We start from the raw sequence: 22,292 nt of genomic DNA, 5'->3' as shown, positions 1-22,292 counted from the left end.
ATATATATATATATATATATATATATATATATATATATATATATATATACCGGCCCTTTAATAGAAATAAAAGTAAGTCTCTGAATTAAAGGTAAATGCGAGTTTTGATCAATAGGATGTGTCAAATAGAGGCTTACGATATGTTCGCTTGATAAATCAAAATTGACCTTATTTTTCTGCAGCGCGCGTAATTGTTACAACGGCCGTAGCGATTAAAATGTTCGGATTTAAATTAGGTTCAAATCATGCGACAAGCGGAACAGTTATATCCATAATATGGATTCTGTAAGGATTAAACATATATGTCTTTGGATAATAAATTATATATATGTGAGAAATTGATGATGAAAATAAAGTTGAATAAATTACGATATTCATTAGTCCATTAAAAGTTCAAAAACGGAATTATAATAAAGAAAATCTTCAACCGATTGATTTTACTTTGTTATTTGTACCCAAGGTTGGGACCACGGAAGGAAAACACGGAAGACAGATGTAAGGAAGATATATTGAGAATAGTTACAGGGATAGGCTAATGGGTAAGCGGAACTTACTATCCGGTGGGTAGTATCGTAATACAACAGAATCAACGGGAGTACTATTAGTGTGCAGCCTGTACAGCTGCGCACTAATATTACTCCCGTTGATTCTATGGTATTACGATACTTCCCATTAATAGGAATCGTAATATAATACTGAAAGAATCCATGATGTAGATTATTTCGGTTTCACAACACCACATTTCCAAGAATACAAAGTTGGTTTTGTATGTCTTAAAAAGACTTTATCGTCAGGATAAAAATATTTCTCATGAGGTGGGTAGGTTTTCTTGAACTTTGCTTGCTGTGGAATGAGTTTATTGAAAACGGACTAGATTTTCCTTGCAAACATTGTTTCTGCGGGCGAGCATTCCATGGATGTGTTCGGAGTAGGAGCCATATACATCTGCATAAACTGCTTCAATGCTCTTTCCATCGGTGTACGTAGTGCCTTTTTAAAGTGCTCTTTAAAGTGTTCACGGCCCTCTCGGTCTCACCATTCAGCCTGAGATTATACTGAGAAGATGTAATGTTCACTTTATACGACTTGCAAAAGTCTCTGAAATCAATTGATGTAAATTGAGTGGCGTTATCTATCACCACACAATCTACCACCCAAATCACGCGAATAGCACGTGTAAAAATCCAATCGTGCAGTTGGTGGTTGTTCTTTTACATTGTAGGACCTCGGGCAATTTTGAGTCGCTATTCACAACAATGAGGTAGTATATGTTATCTAAGGGCCCTGTACAATCCACATGAATTCTTTACCATGAGTGGTCTGTGTTTGGCCATGGTTTGTACGTTGTAATTAGATAATTCGCTGCAAGCGTGCATTCCTGGCAAGATTCGATCATATCTGCTATGTTTTTTTTTCATGTCTGGCCAATATGCATAGCAGCGCATGAGGTTTTTCGTACGGTTCTTCCTCGGTTGTCTCATGTGAAAATCCCTCAGGATTTTTATTTGTAGGCTGTTTGGAATCACTACACGGTCATTATATAGTAGGAAATCATCACAGAAGGAGAAAACTTCAGGCACATTAGGGTCTTTCTTGTGAATTTAGTTTTTGATGGATTGTATGGATTCCTCCCCTCGAGACTCCTTTTTAATGTCGGACAAAGTCACGGGGAACTCTTTCACTATATTCGTGATTATGTTTTTAATTTCGCAATTCGTCCGTAGTGTAGTAATGATGAAGTTTTTAAGACTTCCGTATTTGGGGGAATGGGTCGACAGCGTTAAGCTGTCCACATGTCAAATATTTTTAAATGTAAGGAACTTAATCTTGAAGTTGTAGTTTAAGAGATTCGTTCCCCAATGAAGCAATCAATTTGCAGTTTAGATTGGCAGACCTTCCTTGAACCCAAAGATTGTTATAACGGATTCATGGTCTTTTGTAGTATGAACTGTTATCAATGTGGAACTTTATGACAGCAAATATTATTCCTAGAGCCACTTTCTCCATTGGAAGATATTGTTTCTCGGCTGATAGTAGGGATCTAGAATCATGTGTTACAGCTTTTCGCAAACAATCTGACAGTTTATGGAGAATGCAAGCACCGATTCCGTATGAGCTTGTATCACTTGCGAGACTGGGGTCGTAGTGAGTGAGGGGGAGATATGAAGTAAGAGTTTCTTGATCTTTTCGACTGCGTCTTGCCATTCAGAGGTCCTTTTCTCTGTCCTTTTTTAAGAGTTCATTGAGAGGCCTTATCAAATTCTGCATATTCTTAATGGACTCTTGGAAAAAGTTAGCTAGGCCGAGGAAGCTTTGTAAGGCTTGAACATTAATTAGGGCCGGCATGTTTCTGCTATCGTTGGCTCTTTCTGGATTCGGCCAATGACCGTCTCTATTATGATATGACTTAAGTATTTGATCTCTGGTAAGAACACGCCAAACTTCGCCTCCTTAACCTTAAACACGTATCTTTGTAACTTCTCGAATACTTTTATTATATAGTTCCGGTGCTCTGTCGTAGTTTTACTGGTCATTCAAATAAGCTGTTGCTTAGTCAGGGTCGCCCAGCATGGTATCCTGCTGAAAAATTGCAGGCGCACCCTTGACCCCCAAAAGCCAATCTTTTATATTTGTACAATCCTTTATGAGTGTTTATGCAGAGTAATTTGGAACTTTCTCTATCCACCTCTATTTGAAGCCATGCGCCTGAGATGTCAATTTTGGAGAAGATTTCCCACCATTTAGTTTGTTGAAAACTTCTACAGGGGTTAGGAGAGTATAATGGTGAACCTGCAAGGCATCGTTTAACCCTGTGGAAAAATCTGCGCATATTCGGATTTGGTTGGATTTTTTTTTACCTTGATCGTAGATGCTGCACATTCGCTAATATCTGTTTTTACAGAATACCTGCTTGTTCACATCTATATAATTCTTTGTTGATCTGTTATAGTGCACCGAAAATGATATTCAGTTTCTTCTTGAATACAGGTTGTGCACTGTCCTTCACCTAAGTTTAGCTTTTAATTTTGAACATTTCTCAAACCTGCTAGGAAAAAAAACAGGAAAAACTTGTTTGAGTTCCTTTTTGAGGTTTATCGAATTAGACACTGTACTTTTAATTTTGCGACAAAATGTACTCATTGGACAATCTCATATATTGAATTTGTCTATCCAATCTGTTCTGAAAAGGTTATCCGAAGGCTTTCATCATTTTGGTAACTCCGTTTAGGCATCATGGATATAGGTCGCTTTCAATCTCGGGATTTCTCATTGTGCTCTTTTGATTTCTCGGGCACCCCTCCGTAACACTATTACAGGTCACTTTTTCTAGGATTGACATTGGTTCTTTGATTGCCCGGACACCTCTCTCTAACAAAACAATGTTGTGTTAGGCCCGAATAGTTCCGATAAGAGTTTAATAGTCTCTGAAAATTCCAAGTTTCTGTTTTTCTTTGTAATATAAACTCCACAAACCTACTATGTTCGGTAGTTCTCAGTTTTATTAATAGTAGACGTGCCTTCTTTCACTGGTCTATTGTTCACAGTTTATATTGAAAATATCTTCAAAGAGCATAAGGCCTCGAATATTTTGTCGTTCTCTGGCATGTATTCAAATGTTTAAATCGAGTTATAGAAAAAATCGTGTCTTTTTCAGAGTTTTAAAGACATTTAATGAATTTACAAGTAATCCTTCGCTTAAGTTTTTGCTGTAGTTCAGTTTTTCAAAATGTAAATTGTTGGAATTGTATTTATTGTTTATCTAATTCTATGAACAATTGTTGCTGTCTTTCATCTGATTTTTGTTGGTAGAGCAGCTGCCTTTTTTTTAATTTTCGTTTCTGATCCATATGGACCTTTATCATTTGGACGATTATTGTTTGGACATCATTTATATATGATGTGGGACTGCTCAGGCATTAGTTTTTGAGGTGAGTGCGTTTCTCAAACCTTTCTATTGCCACTGATGTGAACCCAAAGTTGGGACCACGGAAAGAAAACATGGAACATAGATTAGGCGTCAGAAAATATATTTTAAAAAGTTTACAAGGATATGATAAATGGCAGCTAAAATTACTATTTGATAATGTCCAATATGGGTAGTCGTACACGCTGCGCTGTGTACTACTAATACTCCTGCTGATTCTACGATATTACGATCCTGCCTATTGATAGTATTATCTCATATTGTAATATAATGGAGATAAGTTTCGGTCTCACAACAATTTCGCTTCACGGATTACTATTAGTTAATTGATTTTTTTAATCTGCTACTCTACTGAAAATTGCTTTTTATTTATTTATATTTTTAAAAATATGCTAATCTGTGATGCATTTTTTACTAATGTTTATCTTTTGATGAAAAGTGCTTATCTTTGAAAATATATTGGTTAACATTTTTATTTATTATAATTCCTTGCTTTAATTTTTGATGGTCCAATAATCATTGTAGTTTATTCAATTTTATTTTTATTGTCAATTTTTTCCTTTATCTTTAATTACTCTAGCTGTTTTTTTTGTTATCTTGATGAGATGTGTAGATTGTTAATGAGTTCCAATGTAAGATGTGTATATTTATCTTTCTAAATTTTTTTATGTATTGTTACGACCCGACATCCGCTGCGGACGGCGGAAAAAAAGATGATGATACAAAAAATTGATTTAAAAAATATAAGTAAGTTTCCTTGTAAATATGCGGATTTCAAATCCACGAACTTTGTTGCCTTTGTCATCTGCCTCCACTTCCTCATAGTTTCTCTGCACAAAATGACATGCAATATACTTATTTAGTTCTCGATAATCGAGAACTGGTCTATGGAGTATGTAGTAGAGGTACCGTGACTGGGAGGAACACTAGTAACAACATTGTGGTGGGAGGAGTCCCGAGGCACATTCTCGACGTCAGACCAGTTGAGGGCGAAGCAGTGGAGGGGAGTGTGCAGCCACAGGAGGAGGACGAGACACCTTAGATACCAAGTAGAGAGAGGCGACCGCCACAGTGGATGAGAGACTATGAAATGTGATCTTGTGATCAGGGAGGCATGTGGTTAGAAGCAAGAAAGAGAAGTCTTACCGTGGGTGCTCAGCGAGTGAGTTCAGGCGAAGAAAAGGAAGAACAAACATGGCGGCCAGCCTTTTTATTTCGTCCGTTCTCGCATAATCTCGTGTGTGTGTGTGAAGATGGAACCTATAAAACGATGTTCATTTCTGGGTGCTGGGAGATGATTCCCGATCAGGCAGGAGAGAAGGCAACGAGAGAAGAGACAGAGGACTGTAGTGATAATCTTTCTTGAACATTCCGTTTGTGTATTTGAGGTGAACCCCCCCCCCCATTTTACATCACTATAATAACGATCAACATTGGTCTTTAATAGTGGGGGTTCTAAAGTCCACTTCCACTCAACAGTCTACCTCATTCCACCTCATTCCATCAAGTTTCGCACTGAAGTCATTGTCCACCACCTCACATTGGAATTTTTCTTTATTCTATCGGTTTAGGTGCACGTTTGTAGCACAATCTCCTCCTCTAATCTCCAAGTTACCACTTTCATCAATAATAACTCTTTCAAGTTGGCGGATAATATCCAACCCCACTATGATGTCGACATTGTCGATCATTTTCCAACACAATTGCTTCGGTTCTCAATAGTCGTCCACGCATTTCCAATGTTACGGTCCTAATTCCTCTGCATGCAAACTTATGTCCATCCACTGCTCTTATATTAGTTGCGCCTCTACACTCACTTGAAAGACCTGATCGAATTAGTGTGGTGATACAGCCACTATCGATGAGGGTTCTCCAATGTTAGTAGTGACCCATTTTGCGCAATTGCTGATGTAATTGCGATGCATCGGTTGCCCCATTTTCGTTCCCCTGTCAGCATTATCTTGCGTAGTGCACTGGTTCACTACCTCCATAATAGGTTATCATGCGTCGTTCATTACAATCTCTCGCCAGGTAAGGATCCTTACAATTATAGCATTTGCCACTAAACGGTTTCCTTATCCTTGGTCTTTCATCGACCTGTTCATGTTCTCTTTTTTGCTCTCGTTTCGTAACTGATGCCACTTTCGGGGTCCGTGTGCCTGTGAGCACCCTGGTAGTGAAATTAGTTCACTAATCGGCAACTCTTTCATATTTGGCAACTGCTTTAGTGCCGCAGAAATATTTTCTGGGAAACCATTAACAAAAGTGAGCCTCACGACCTTCTCCCTCGAATCCGGCTAATTTTGCCAACCTTTGTTACATACACGTCGATTGCCTCACCCGTTCGCCACATCCTCACAGGGTTTGCATATGAAACAAAATTCCTTCATTGAACGCCGCTTTCAGTTTGGTCTCTATTTATTCTGCATCTCGCTGATCTTCCTTTGTAAACTAGAGATACACAAGGTGTCACCTTCCAAAAACAAGGACATAAAGCTTGCAATGTCATAAATCTTCTGTGGCTTTGTCATCAGCTTCACTTTTGTCAACTAGGCCATTAGGTCTTCTTTATCATTGAAAGGTTTCAGCATGTCTCTGCATACTTTCAACATTGTAATCCGCAAACCTCTCAACTGCAAAACCCGACGCACAGCTGACACAACTTGACACTTCAATGGTCAGGTACAGAATCCGCTTGCGACACACTACATACTGCTGAAGTAACTCGCCACTTTAATAGTCAAATCAAAAATCCACCCGCAAAACACGACACACAGCTGACACAATTCGCCACTTCAATATTCAAGTGCAAAATCCATCTCTTCTGATAACCGAGTCCATTCTTTTATACCCAAACGGAAGTGTTTCATTTGCATTTTAAGCGAACGTATAAAAAGGCGTCCATTTTTGTTTTTTGTTTATTTTTTCTTTTATCTTCACGGCTTCTGTCTGCACAAAATCTTACAGGTTGCCGAAAGAACAGGTTTGTCATAAGTTAAATCATTTATGATTTCAATGATAAAGAAGACCTAATGGCCTAGTTGACAAAAGTGATTCATCTTAACTCCTAACAAATGTATATCATGTTGCCTCGTTTAATTTTGTTTTTCTGTTACTTTTATTATGTATATTCATTGTCTTTATTTTTCTTGTCTTGCAAACTTATTAAGATGAAATTCGTCACCCTCCCTCTACTCCGACAACTACTCGAACATGTAAAATACTGCTCACTCATGCTATAGTCAAGTAAACTAGCGATAAAAAAAACAAAAAAAACGGGAATTATTCTCTCGTCGTTAAATGAAGTTAGGACTTTATTTACAAAAAAAAAAAAGATTTTAAATAAAATAAACATATTTACACACTTGAACGTAACGACTATTTTTCTATAAATAGATAGGCACACGTGCACAAAACACCCGGAAATAGAAATTCCCTTCCTCTCCAGCAAGACATGGCCATATTCCCTTTCGGCCAAACAAATACTGACGCCAAACCATTGTGCCAAAAACGGACGTTAAGTACTAATTTTAAAATTCATCTTAACTCCTAGCAAATGTATATCATGTTGCCTCGTTTAATTTTGTTTTTCTATTATTTTTATTATGTATATTTATTTGTATTTATTTTTCTTGTCTAGCAAACTTTCTAAGATGAAATTCGTTACCCTCCCCCGACGACTGCTCGAACAGGCAAAACACTGCTCACTCATGCTATAGTCAAGTAAACTAGCGATAAAAAAAAAATAAAAATAAAACGGGAATTATTCTCTTCTCATTAGATGAAGTTAGGACTTTATTTAAGTAATATATTTAATATCTACTATTACTATAAGCTTGCTTGTATTGAAAATGTTGCTTCCTTGCTAGCTTATCAAACCATCGAATATAGTTAGTCTTACTTTCAATTATATTTGAAACTAAAATGCACAGCGACATTAGCTACGTCGCTAGGACTATCACTGAACAGATACACAATGCTTTGAGCTTGATCAAACTGACTGCATTTAATTATTAATCCCGGCGCGCCATATACTAATAGTTTCTCTCATTACTGTACAAGCACCCCTGCTGGATTGCTACGTATACCCAATATGTACTATGCCTCCAAAACGACTGCCTAAGTCTGATTTGCATGTTAAATTTAAAAAAAAAAAACATTTTTCTTTCTTCTCTAACTAAACTTTACTTGGCACTCAAAATTCTAATAATTAATCCTACTGTTTTCTGTAAGTTTAATCCTCTCCTGAAAACTAGCAATCTGCTCTACTCCCCAAGCTGCCACTAACACTAATACATTACACACGACTTGGATGGGGGTCCTAAGCTTTCAGCCCATAACCTTCGCATGCTGACCGATTGGAAGTCATGATCACTAAACATCTATACATTTCTACCCCTAAGGCATGCATTAGTTTATTCTTAATCAGGTAGATACTAACTACAGTCTGTACTTAGATTTACAGCTGCTTGTATTGCATAGCAATAGCTAAATACAAAACTGAACCGATACTCTATAATGCAAAATACAACTTCCTGATTTTTTTTAACGAAAGATGAAGATATCTTCATTAGAAATGGAAACATACTTAATACCTACAATCTCCATATATTCGCATCTACAGGAAATCTGCCCATATATCTATTTACTGTACTATACATAGCATATAATTCACTCCCAATTATACCTGTACTGTAATGTACCCCCTATAAAAAATGACGTTACTTGTATCTATTGAATATACAACTTAACCCTTCTGCCATCTAAAATATCCAGAGCTTGTACAATTTCTTTCTAGTAATTCGTAATATAATGCTATTCTGTAACGCCTTATCCTATTCCTAAACCAACATAGAAATAAGAAAAGGAAGAATTTTTTATATAAACTAAAGGAAAAAACATTAAACCATGTTAACTCCTTCCAACAGACTTGTTTGCAAATTTAGCTGCTGCAACTAGATGAACTCTTCCTCCCACCCTCCTCCAGTAACAATGAAATAGCAATGTCCCGTAATCACTTTGAGGAGTATAATTATCAGTAGATATATAACCTTTATAAACTAACCCAGTAACATTAACTACCAACGCTGGGTCGCAGAAATACCTATATTAGGACCCACGCACGGGGAAACTCCTCTCGGTTCTGATGGACGCGTAGATCTTTCCAGGTCATCCGTCTAGGAGAAGGAAAACTCTGAAGCTAAACATAAGGGGAGGAAGGCCTCTCCAGTCTTGGATGACAACCTTCCTAGAGCTGGTGACTCAAACAAATTACCGGTCTGCAAATCTAAACTGCTTAAGGAGTAGATAGGCACTGTCTATCGCCCGGCTTATATACTCCTTCTTTGTCTATTAGCCAGGCGTAGAGGTCGAATCATAGGGAGTCGACAGAAACACTCAGTGGTCGGTCTTGTTTCCTGACTAGGGCAATGAACGCCGTTTTCCCCACTCCCGACACATCCCATCCCTTAAACTGGGCACTTGGGAGTGCTTGAATGCCGTAATGTCAGTGCAAGTAGATTGGGTTGACCATCGTCTGATGGGTTGAGGGTACCGGATAGACAGTTCCTGGATACTGTTCCCGACTGGTAGTATAGGGGCCCTAACTCTTTGGTAGCGCTTAGAGCGGCTGCTCCATCAACAGTTGTATAATATCGGGATGTTTGTAGTGCTATGTCGCGCATGGAAAGGGACCCTGCACTCATCCCCGGTGGGCTATCTCGATGCCACAATCCTAGTAGATGGAAGGACAACTGATGGTCTGCCTGTGTTGCATGTCTGGTATTCTGCATAACCACTCGTTCAGCACCCCCTTTCCTAAGCTGAACGTTAAATGACAATGATGACAGTACAATCAAAAATTACGCTAACGCCAGGTCAAAACTCAAACAAAACCAACCTGCCTTCTATGACCTTCACCTTCACCGAGGTGCACGACTTATATGATCTTCACCGAGGTGCGCGACTTGACACACAAAAAAAAACAGCCTCTTAATCACCTGCTAACGCACGCGTCACTGTAACGTCCAATGACAACAACAACCCCAACCTTCTCACTCGACCTGCCTTTTATACCACTATCTCAATCCCTTCTCTTGCGCATGCGCCTGTAGATTCCTGACAACCTCGAGACTTCCGCTTATAAAAACCCAAGTTTTGTTGTCACGCATGCCTATACAAGGCACAAACACGCGGGCGTTTGTTTTGTTGGTAAGTACTACACCTTCTCCCTTGAGGCTTGCATTTACTAACATCCGTGGGCTTAGAACTAATTTAAATGATGTTGAAGAATTAACTTTATTGGAAAGTTATTTTCAATTCAAATTTTTTGTATGAACTTATAAACTAAAAGTTACGTTTTATTTACTATTAACAAATTGTAAAACATGTCGTGCTCAAAGAAATTTAATTAACTTTAAACTCATAAATGTTTCATTTATTTGGTTTAGAAATTATATTTTTATTCTAAAAAAAAAATAATAAAACTAAGATTTTTATCAGCGAAGTGCAAACAGATTTTTGTGTCATCGGTCTACCATAGAAATAATTATTCACGTTCGAATACTAAAACTATTTTTAATTATTTATAATTACAAACCCAAATAATTTGTTAAAATTTATTAACAAAGAATTTTTTTCGTTAAACTTAAATAATTTTAATATATTTTCCAGTTTCTTTTTTTTTTCTGAAAAATAAAAAAAATCATACAAATCGGCAACGATTGAAATCCAAAATTAAAGATCTTTTATTTCATCATTTCATTATAGTTTAATGCGTAAAAGAAATATGAAAGCAATCACTCTCCCAACAAATTCTGATTAGATTGCGTAAGGGAGCGAGGGGGTCAAAAAAAAAATTTTTTTAATTTTGTATATCATTATATTTCAGTTTATATATAGTGCAGGTTTTTTTGTTTTTTGTTTTTTTTTGATAAATTTGTGAAAAAATTAGCGAAATTGATTACTTATTTTATTTTTATTTTATCGCATCGTGTTCATTGTTTATGTCAAATTACGTAGTAAAAACATTAGGTTCCATTTTTCTGGTTTTTACCTATTTGGGGATTTTTTTTGTAAATTCACCAGTTTTACGAAAAGTAAAAATATGAGATTTTTATAAGTTTTCTTCTTGAGAGTACAGCAAACATTTCGAGTAATCAATTTTATAACAAAACTTCTTTCCTAGAACTGCCCGCATATGGAACTCTATTCTGCTGGTCAGTTTTCCAGATGACTACGATATCGCCGACTTCTAATCTAATGTAAACAAGTTCTAATTGAGCAATCTTCGTAAATAAATTGTTATACCAAAACTTCCACCACAAACGGTTACTACGCTACTGTTCTTACTACTACTGTACACCTTAATAATGTGGAAACTCCTCTGTAAAAAAAAGGGTTTAACTGTCACTATTTGTGATGGAGTCGACAATTACGCCTTTATTATGGTCATAAATAATATAAATCCTTCTAGAGTAACCAAAAAGTCATGGCACGAGAAAGACTACTTGAAATCCCATATGTAACAATATGTAGCAAGAAGTTGTTCGTCTCTTTAATGACAATGAAACTGTCTATTTTTATGCTGTTCGTCTACAAACTTTACACTACTAATATTGTAACATTTTCAACAAGGCAAACAATAAGCGTCTTTATACATACGTGACGTGTTTATACGGATTTCTTTTTATTCTCTTCATTGTCGCCTCTTTTCAATAAAAAGAATAACACACGAAGACGTTCGCTGAGTTTCTTTAAGACTTTATATGGAAAGAATGGATTTAGGATAGAAACGAATTATGTTATCTTAACTAATTATTTACTTCTTAACTTAAATTTCGAACTTAAGATATGAATGACGCTAACGGACATCAAAATAATGTTCGCTGATATTATTAGATTTCTACATCAATTATGATGACTAATTCACGTGGCACTTATCGAGAAATTGATCTACAAAACCTTCGATAGTGGCCTGAACACTTTATTCAAATACAGTATCGATGATAAGAAGAATAATGAAAATAATACAAATTTACAAAAAATGTACTTCAAGGGTATGGAAGTGTTTGTCTGCTTCAGTGCTTCATGCATCATATATCGTTCATTTTTTCATCTTCTATAAACTCTGGCAGTGGTTTTGCATAATTGCTTTTCCCAATTAGAAAATAAGTGTTAATGTTTTTCCCACAAACAGTCATATTCCGGCGATATTTTGTGAAATAACCCCCGAGTTGGTTAAGTATCTTCACAGTATATTCACTAATTTGAATGTGCATTGGCTTTGACGACGACTCCATGGTGGAAGCTATTTGCATCGTCTCCCCTAATAAAGTATAGCGAGGCATCGTGAGACCAATAACGCCAGCAACTACAGGGCCTGTGTTGATGCCTAATCGTAGTTGCAATTTTAAATTGATTAGTTGGGGAGTCTCTATCATCATTACAGCGGACATCAGGTCTAAAGATGCGGTGGCAATTTCTCCAGCATGTAAGTTACCATTCAAGATTGGAACTCCGCTTGACACCACGTAAGCATCTCCGATGGTCTCCACTTTGTAGACATCGTACTTTGCGAGGATGCTGTCAAACAGGATATACAAATCGTTCAAAAGATCCACAACTTGCATAGGCTGGATATTCTTTGCGATCGTTGTAAAGCCAACAATGTCGCTGTAGTAAACGGTGACGCATTCAAAATGTTCCGGTTCAACTTTGTTACCGTACTTCAACTCTTCGATTACGGTTTTCGGCAGCATTTGGCTCACAATGTTTTCCACCTTTGTTTTTTCTGTTTCAAGCGCGTCAGTTCTCTCCAATACGACCCGTTCAAGATTCTTCGAATACGATTCTAGCATATGCATCAAATTGTCCATCAATTCTTCTTGAATTGGAAATAAATTGTCTAGCACCGTGGCTATTTTTTGAAATGTCATTCTCGCAAGCGGGTCGTTAGCCCATACATCGTTAAGCATTTTCTTAAATTTTAATTTCTCTGTCCTTGTTCCGGTGAGGTATTCGTCATGAATATATGGGCGCACTATATCCATGTCCTTCTCAAGTGATTGCCAAATTTTTAGATCATTTGAGAGCAAAGGGTCATCTCGGTTAACGATGAGGTCGATCAACGTACAAGTAGATAGATAACATCGTTCATATGCGAATGGAATGTCTCGTGTAGCGATCTCCGATGCGATGATCCCAAATGAATATACGTCACCTTCTTTGGTGCCCATTTTAACATCATTGAGGCATGACGCTGTTTCCAATATTTCTGGCGCTGTCCAAAGCAGTTCTTCTTGCATTGAATTGCATTGCTTTGACTTTTCCGTTCCGCTCTTTTCTATCAAGTAAGGTCCATAGCGAATCGTCGGTGCTCCAAAGCCTGATATTCTAATGCACCAGCGGTTATCCAGGAGACAATTGGACGATTTGAGGCGACCATGTGAACCAATTTTGGTCTTCGTGTGCAGAAAATTCATTCCTCGGCAAATGTCTTTCAGAAACGAGAAACGGAAGTTCCAATCCAGTTTTATTTCATCGTTGAGTAAAACTTCACTCAAGCCTCCTTTTTGGGCTATTTCTACAAGCAAGCATACATTGGGGTAAACGATACATGCTCCGCCGTATGTGATTAAGTTTTGGTGATTTAAATTAATCAATTCCACCATCTCAAGGCGGACATTCACGTCATCTTGGTTAATTGTGTTCGAATTTATTTTCCGCAGAATCCAATTTCGTTTATTCCAATTGTATACATCATTTGTCAACGCTCCGCCAGCATTACTTAATCTCATGCTTTTAAGCAAGCTGGAATTTTGGGGTATCTGTTGTACATCTTCCCAATCTACTATCCATTTCATATTAGAAAGTGCAGCCGTACGTTCAATACGTCTCCGAAAGAAAATGAAAAATAAGTAACCCAGATATATGAACAGAATAACGTTTATAATTAAAGGCGCCAGAATCTCCATCAGATGTGTATCGCATGCTTGACCGATCCAATAGAGTTCAAAACACTTGCACTCATCAGGTCTCACGCACCTGCCATTATAGCAGCCACCGGCGCAAATAGGAATATGGCATTCTTTACCAGTGTATCCTTCAAAGCAGACGCATTTGAACGGGAAATGACACTGGCCGTATTTACAATTACATACAATCTTCTGGCAAAAATTACCAAAATATCCATTACTGCAGTTACACTTGTTCATTGATTGGCACGTTCCACTCTCGAAACTGTTCACATTGTAGATAGACGGATGGTGACCACAAGGATTTTCGCAAGTGAAGGGGGGAAGTACTCTTTCCATGCGATATATAACTTCCGGGTGCCGTGATTCATCGTGGTGTTTGATAAATTGGAAATCATCTTTGCTTAACCTCCCTGTCATTGATATAAATCTACGGATATTATACACTTGTGAGAGAGGAGTCTCGGTTGATAAGATTTTTATATTATGATAAAGTCTGTTTTCATAACCCTCGTATATATATTCGATGTATTTGTTATCGTGTGTATTCATAATATGTTTATATAATGGGGCAACCTTTTCCAGGGGTTCATTATATTTACTGGAATCGATTATTCGAATATTTGCCGCAAATCTCTCCCTATCACCGTCTTTGTCTAGCTTTAAAGTACCTGATAGACCTTCAATTTTGACGTTTGTTAATTCTTTAGTGATCATTTCTGTTGTTGCTGTAAGACTTTTGGAAACTATGTTCTTCAAAGCTACAGCATATAACCAGATGGCATCATAACCTAACGCCATTCGAGCGCTTGTATCTTCATTAGGATACACAGCTTTTAATCCGAAGTTGAATGATCTATCCACTGTGAAATAGTATCTCAGAACCCTTTCCCAGTCTTTTGTATGCATGAAACTGGTGTTGTATGTATCCATAAGTAGAATTGTGCCCCCGTAATATTTAGATGCTTTTGGAAAGATATCATATGAATATGTATTCTTGAAAGGATATTCCCACGCTGATTCGCTGACAAATATCCACTGATAACCATGCCTGGAGGATAGACCCTGTTCATAAGCGATACGTAGTATAATTGGAATCTGCGTGTGGTCGGCAAAACAAGCGATGACTTTCACTTCTTTAGCCTTCACCAACCTCATGGCGTCGTCTACAGCGTTAAGCACATCGGAAACTTCTGACGTCCACGAAACCTTTTCGTTATCGATTATCACTTCAGTAAGATCGATATCATGAATTCGAGCATAACTTTTCAATGAAGGCGACACATAGATATTTGAGGTTCTCAATAGAGACAGACGCGTCCAGTAACTAGTCACGCATAAGTGAATAAAATATTTATATATCTGGCTCCATTTCCAACAGACTCTGTTGAACAGAGAAAAATCTGTGAACATTTCACTTCTTTCATCTAATGAAATTTGCGGTGTTCGTTTATGAAACAGTTGCCTGACAATCGTCGCGGTGATCTGTGAATCCCCAGAAAGTATGGCAATACGGATCGTACGATTCGGACTGCGTTGTTCCTGTTCACTAATAATGTTATAGTTCAGCATAGCACTATGGATAGTATTACCCGTTTCAACTGTAGTAATAGCCAGTGTCATGTTAAACGGTGTTAACACGCCAGTTATCACGTCATTATTGAGGTCATTGGCGGCAAAGTGAATAAACGAATGTATATGTGGTGATATCTTTCTTCCGGTTCCTGTAAATTCGAAATGGTCAAAATGTGCAATCTGTACATTGCCATCAACGGAAATTTCTTGTGACCTCACACTCACTGCTGGATTTCTCTTTGAATAAAAGACTAGAAACACTGAACTTATAATGTCACATATGGACCCATTGAATGTAGCAAAACCTTCGTGAGTAAGAACAGATAAATCACTCGAAAGACACACGTTTGCTGGAATCGTTTTCACTTCCAATATCAAATTTGAATCAGGACCAGAAAAGATTCGGTTGCCATTTTTGTCGTCTATTTCGATAGTTAAAGGTCCTGGGATCGGAAAATTGCGAGTTATTGCCATCTTACCTGTTCCCACATAATTGCTGGTAAATTTTAGTTTGGCGAACGCTTGTGGAACAATATCAATACTATTGGTAAATGTCAAAGATGGTATATCATTCAGTACACTTGCTGGAGGTATTTGGAATGTGACAACTTTACCAACTGTGAATGTATAGTTTAAATCGGAATAGCATTTTTCACAATTAGGAATTCTTGCAAAGGGATCTTTTGACATAAACATTGTCAAGTTTAATCGTAAATCAGATACAGAGTCTAGAATCCGGACATCCGTAAAAGAAACCTTGCCTGCGGAAGCCCTTTGGCGAATGACTAAATCTCCAGTGGCCTTGTATATCGTGACTAACGGCCCACTTAAACGAACATGACTAGTTTTTAAGACAAGTTCTTTTCCAAATAATTTGTGAAATTTTTTCTGGTTGTAACTGACGGTGAGTTCAACGAATGCAACGGAATCTAATCCCTCTGTCAGTGGATTCCCTTTTCTGTTGAGAATTTCGGCCGTGATATCAAATCCAGTATTTGCAGTAATATTCCTGGGTGGTTGTTTCGTGATATTTAGAGTACATGCTTGTTCGTTGATTTCGAAAAGATTTGTGTCGATGGAGAGTTTCAAATCTGGAATTTCAATTCTTATAAACCTTTTATTTGCGGGCAATGTTTGATTCGGATGGACGTGCATTAACCAATCTAAAATTATCTTTCCTCTGAAAATCTTTGCTATCAAAGTGGTTGTGCGTAAACTTGATCCGCATGATGTTGAGTACAATTTTCTGTTAAGTCTTTCAGGCCAATCTTCGTCGGGATTAGTCCATTGACAAAGCTTTCCTCCTGAATCCCGCCAGCTGTCCGAGTCTGCAGGACTCTTTTGATTTTTGTCCATAGTTGTGGCGTACGCTCTTATGTTGTTATTAAGTGAGACCACGATTTTGCCTCTGCTGTCTTTAATGTATGCAACAATTGGACGACTGGTCAGCTGGTTAAGAGGCACAGAATAAATTAGATTTCTCGGATCAGTTGGGATAGATGCAGGTGGGGATTTTTTAGAGTCCAACACGAGTTTATAAGTCTGGCAATTTGCAATATCAAATCTCAGTATTAATAAGAACAATAATAAAAATAACGAAGAATATGAGAAAAAAGGAAATATACGAAGTGTTACAGCATATACGAATAAAACTTTGTGCATTTTGCTTGCGTCTGAGTAACTAATATTCCTTAAAAATATATGACATTGTGTGACATCAAAACGATCTTCCTTCTTTACTTCAAAATTGATAACGTCATAAATGACGAACGTAAGTTGCTAGAATTTATGTGACGTCATAAAGGATAAATAATGGTTCTCAAAAATTGTATATTTAATAATCAAATACTGAAGCATCATAGCTTCCATTCAGTCTTGAGAGACAATGAATACACTCTATAAAGGAATGTACATACAGCAACTTGTATTCTTAAATGGTCATCCATTTTAGTACTTACTACGCTTAATATGTAATATTAATAACTAATCATCTTCAAAATGCTCTTCGAGGATTTAATAGGAACTGGTGTTTCGATGTGTTTGTACCGTATAATTATCTGTTAACAACTGATCATAGGTTTATTCTATACCATTAAATTTATATAGCTATTGCTTGCTTGTCACTGTGCACATGGCCCACTCTTCTATATTTACTATTTAGGGGCGCACCCACTCAAACTCGTTCCTGTCGCTTAAAAATAACTTAGTATCATAACCCTGTTTAGGGCTGCAAAAAAAAATTCAGAAAGCCAAAATCAAGTAACAACATGTATTGCAAAGCATACAATAGATGGGATGTTCGTCATAGCAAACGAACGACCTAGATTGCCGTACCGGATATCGACTTTTTTTTTTTTTTTTACATAGGCATCACCACATTATCAAGGCCAAGAGGTCACTCAAGGATAAGGGTTAAAGAGTGTACAGTAGAAATTGGACAATATAGTAATCATTAGTAATGAAAATTTGGTAAATTTGATAACTTATATGGAACGGCTCATCAAGAACTTATTTACGTTAGACTTGAAGACAACCATATTGTAGTCAGCCGGAAAGCAGGAAAACGGAAGACAATTTCACAGGCGTGCAGTTCTAAGAAAGAAGCTTTGTTCATGGAATCTACGTTTAGGTTTAGGCACAGATAAAGAGTGGGGGAATTATTGATAGTGTTTACAGCTAGACGAGTGTTTCTTGTGAAAGTTTGGCGAGGGGGGACCATAGATTGGAGCTCAGTTGAACACTTTCCATGAAAATAACGATACATCAGAGACAAACTCGCAACATCTCTTCTGTGAGATAGAGGTTGCAAGGAAGAGAAAAGGACATCTCCTACGAGGCTACGAAGTCTATTTTGAACTCTATCAAGGTAGGCCAAGTCCTTTCTAGCAGCTCCTGCCCAGATGTGGCAACAGTATTCCATCCTTGGACGTACTTGGCTCTTATATAGATAGAGAATAGCATCAGCAGTGAGATATCTACCGGATCGATAGAAAGATCCCACCATTTTTCCAGCGGCCTTGGCAACAGATTTGATGTACCTATTTGCTTCCCCACGAGAACAAAATGTGACACAGGGTCGTTTGTAATGTATGAGAAAACTAACTCCCCAAAAATGGCGGCATTCTGGCAGTTTGCAAAAAAAAAAAAAAAAAAAAAGTTTGCCTCAGTATAGAAGGGTTTCCTCCTCCATTGACAAAGGACAATTTTATTCGAGTGCAGCATCTGAGCAGACACCACACATGTAGCTACCAGTCCAGTACGAGTAAGGGAGATCGGCTTACACCTTACGGCTTAGTTTTCCGGTATTTATTGAGATTGGAATAGTCTATTAGTATGTAACATAGGTTATTTTCGCCACAATATTGTATCGAATTCAACTTCAATCGTCACCAACTCTCGCAATAGTAACACAATAACCTCGTGACTGTAAACGACAGTATAGCTTCCTCTCACTCAAGCTTGCTTTTTATGCAGTTTTTTTTTATCCTGTCTCATTTGCATGTGTGCCCTCTGTTTTCTCGTGATCTCGCGATCTCGCGAGACCACAGTTTATAAAATACCAGGCGCCATCTTTTTTTCTCTTTTCCCACCCAACACTTCCCTGCGATAAGTCCACCCCTCTTCCATCACGCCACCGCTCGCACGCATATCTACACAATGCACAAATACGCGGACGCTTGCTACTCTGGTGAGTATTACAAACTGATAACTCCGGACGGTGTATCAGTATTTTTCCTCTTTAGGTGGACCATGAACGGCTCAGTGATTTTCCTTTTTATGCCCAAATGTCCTGGTGCTGATGCGGTTTGGGAGACTTAATATCAAATGTGTCGGTGACGGTTTCAATAGCCTCTACGTTTGAGAGAGTTTATTGTTGAGGGCGAATGTTTTTCTTTTAACCTGAAAAAAAAACGTGTTATTGCCATTTACTCATGTAATCGCGAGAATTTAATAAAACAACTGATTACTTGCTTGGGTAGATTCCGCCACAAGTAATTTAGTGTCAATAAACTTCACATCAGACCCCGCTTGTAATAATCCATCAAGGGGCGATATTGTACCAGGGTTTTTTACTAGTGTCGTTACCCTGATAAACTGTCTATTTTGAAAAGACACCGAGTAAAACGGCCCGGCTGTTCTTCCATATTGTGGTAATATCTTTGAGTTGACTCTCAGTAAATAATATTCCAATACTGGGAAAATAGAGTTGCGAATGATACCTATTGCGGTGTAGCTGAAGTTTTCGTATCCGGTGAAAAATCGCCTGCAGTCGTATAGACATCTACGACTGGTTCGGTTGGCGAGAGTGTCATCACTTTAGGACTAACAATAGAGTACCCTGATTGATTTTGGTTTCTTGGTTTGTAGTCATGCGCTGTTCTCGTTAGGGAAGACCTACTTTTGTTCGATCTACAACAGCATCGGTTTGTTTGCGCCTTCTGTTTGGTTTTTCATTACCTAGAATAAGAAAAGTTTCCTTTTAATTTGTTTTTCAAGGCATGCGCGTCTGTTGTAATTTTTACTTTCGTTTTGCAAAAATTATTGATTGGTTGGTTCCATAATTGGAATTCATGAATCCAGTCCGAACCCAGTAGGTATTCCTTAATACATAAGCTTAAATTTTTTTCTTCTCTCTCAATAATGTGACGTTCGCTAAAAATTCACCTTTGAAGTTAATTTGTGTATTCTCAACATTGTGAGATTATTCAATCTTTTTCAAGTATTTATATTTACTATCGAAAGATCTAAATTCGAATCAAGTTGCATTTTTATTTCTTTATTATAAATTTTTATAGTCGTATATTTTAGTAACCCATCTTCGTTATGTTCAGTCTCCGCCAAACACACTCGGGTTTCATATTTAATTATATGTCTGCAATGAGTACTTTTGTGCGCAATTTCTTTTACATATTAAATATTTTCTTGATAAATATGGGCAGTCCTTAACCCAATGCAAATTACCCCAACGATTACACGGAGGGTTTTCCTTTCTTCACATTCTTTCTTAGCTATGTGTCAATATGTGTGTCTTTTTCCCCTAACTTGTGCCATATTTTTTACGTGTTTTTTTAATTGTCTGTCTGCTTTGTTATCTGCGCGACTTCAGCTTCAATGCCATTTAATCTTTTTTAATAATTTATATTTTAAGGCAGTTTTCCGTTAATTTTTGTAGGATTAGGCTTGGTTAATTTTCTAATTTTGTTAGGACATGACTCCTAATTTCCGCATCTCGACCACAAGTCAGTCCTTGTGCAAATACTAAACATTTAAAGTTGTCTTCACTGAGGTCTGAAAATTTGAATTGGTCGCAATGTTTATCTACCATGGCTGCGTACTTTGCGAAATCAACTTCGTCATTCTTCCGCAAATTAAGACATGACCAACGTTTCGTATGAGATAAAGATACATTCGGGTCTTGTGAAAATGCGGTATTATTATCGGTTGACATATTATTTTTATAACTTGAGTAAGCAGCCCCTCCATGTGGTATTGATTTTTATATTGCTGGGCTTCTAACCTTATTAGTTAGTCTTGTTGTCTTTCATCTGAGCGCTTCAGTTGTTCAAATAATTGTTGTTATCTTTCATCTGACCGTTTCCACTCACTTATTTGGTTTTCGCGAGTTCTTGTTTTTCTCCTTTCATTAGTGTTTTGTGAACACTTGCTTTGTTTAATTCAACTTCCCGTGGAAAGTTGTTTTGAATGCTGTGGATATTTTAAATTCCAGTGACGAAATCCGACGTCATCACTGTTATAGCCCTCGCAAGGTTGCAAAGAAAAACAGGGCGCCAAAATAAAGTAACTAAATGTATTGCAAAGAATATAATAGGTAGGTTGTTCGCCGTAGCTGACGAACGACATAGGTTGGTCCATCGGATATCGACTGAAACCTTACGGCTTAGTCTTCCGGTATTTATTGAGATTGGAATAATCTAGTAGTAGGTAACATAGGTTAGTTCCGCCACAACACTTAGATACAAAGTTTTATAAAGAAAAGAATTGTTGTACATCCTATTTTTTGTAATACATTTTAAAATGATCAGTGCGTGAGCATTGTAACACAATCGTTTGCTGGGAAGAGTTACTTAGTTTGTCGTGGGGACGTTTCTGGAACGGTTGTCCTAGCATGACAACTAAATCCACGCGGCAAAAAACGATATGTACAAAGACGATACAAACGTTACTTACATCAAGGGTGCAATAGAGTTGATTTGACATCGGCTATATCTGTTATAAGTCCTGTCTCTGGGTATGCTTGGCGTCACACGCGCAGGGTTTTTGTCGTCGGCATGGATGGAAGAATTCCGTTTGCAATAAAAAAGAGAAAGCTTTTATAAAACTACGTTTTATATAAAAATAGAATTATTTTACTTAAACATTTAAGGAACATTTTTAATTCGAGACCCACTTTGACCCGAACGGCGCCGTTTGCGAATAATGCCCAAACTGCTATACGTCTGTCTCCGACGTACACAAAAATTGTTCAATCCAATTATTCTCTCTTAGCAAGAAAAAGAAAGAGAGTGCTAGAACGAGCAACAAAACGAAAAAAAGGAAGAGAGAGAGATAAACATGCATACATCAAAGACATTAAAATATTGTCATTGTTCAACACTTTCTGATATCAGCCAGCAGGTTTTACTTTTGCATCTGTATACCCGGTTTACATACACAATTTTGAATCGCACCCGCCGCCTATCAATCTCCAATGTTGACAGAGCAGACATTTTGAAATGTGCACCAACCTGGCTCTGCATGTTTCTCGTGGGTACAGACGCAAGGTTTATTGATGTAGAAAGCCTCAGCTCTCCAAAAAG

At 37.5% G+C, this 22,292-nt stretch overlaps 2 protein-coding genes across 2 annotated transcripts in view; one reads left to right on the top strand and one right to left on the bottom strand.

The window, feature by feature from the left end:
- LOC145294194 (uncharacterized) overlaps positions 1-17,210 on the bottom strand; it is a 23,326-nt gene extending 6,116 nt beyond the window's left edge. The window contains exon 1 of the mRNA XM_080141305.1: positions 12,022-17,210. Within this exon, the coding sequence (XP_079997431.1) occupies positions 12,022-17,136 (5,115 nt within the window). The 5' untranslated portion in view covers positions 17,137-17,210. The remainder of the gene's footprint in view (positions 1-12,021) is intronic.
- Positions 15,483-22,292, top strand: part of LOC145293974 (uncharacterized) — a 73,902-nt gene continuing 67,092 nt past the window's right edge. Inside the window, exon 1 of the mRNA XM_080140857.1 lies at positions 15,483-22,292. Coding sequence (XP_079996983.1) covers positions 22,048-22,292 — 245 coding nt within the window. The 5' untranslated portion in view covers positions 15,483-22,047.

The sequence above is a fragment of the Euprymna scolopes genome, chromosome 15 (genome assembly GCF_053919585.1).
Source record: "Euprymna scolopes isolate OS-2025 chromosome 15, ASM5391958v1, whole genome shotgun sequence".
NCBI lineage: Eukaryota > Metazoa > Mollusca > Cephalopoda > Sepiida > Sepiolidae > Euprymna > Euprymna scolopes.
This window is presented reverse-complemented; position numbering and strand designations above follow the sequence as displayed.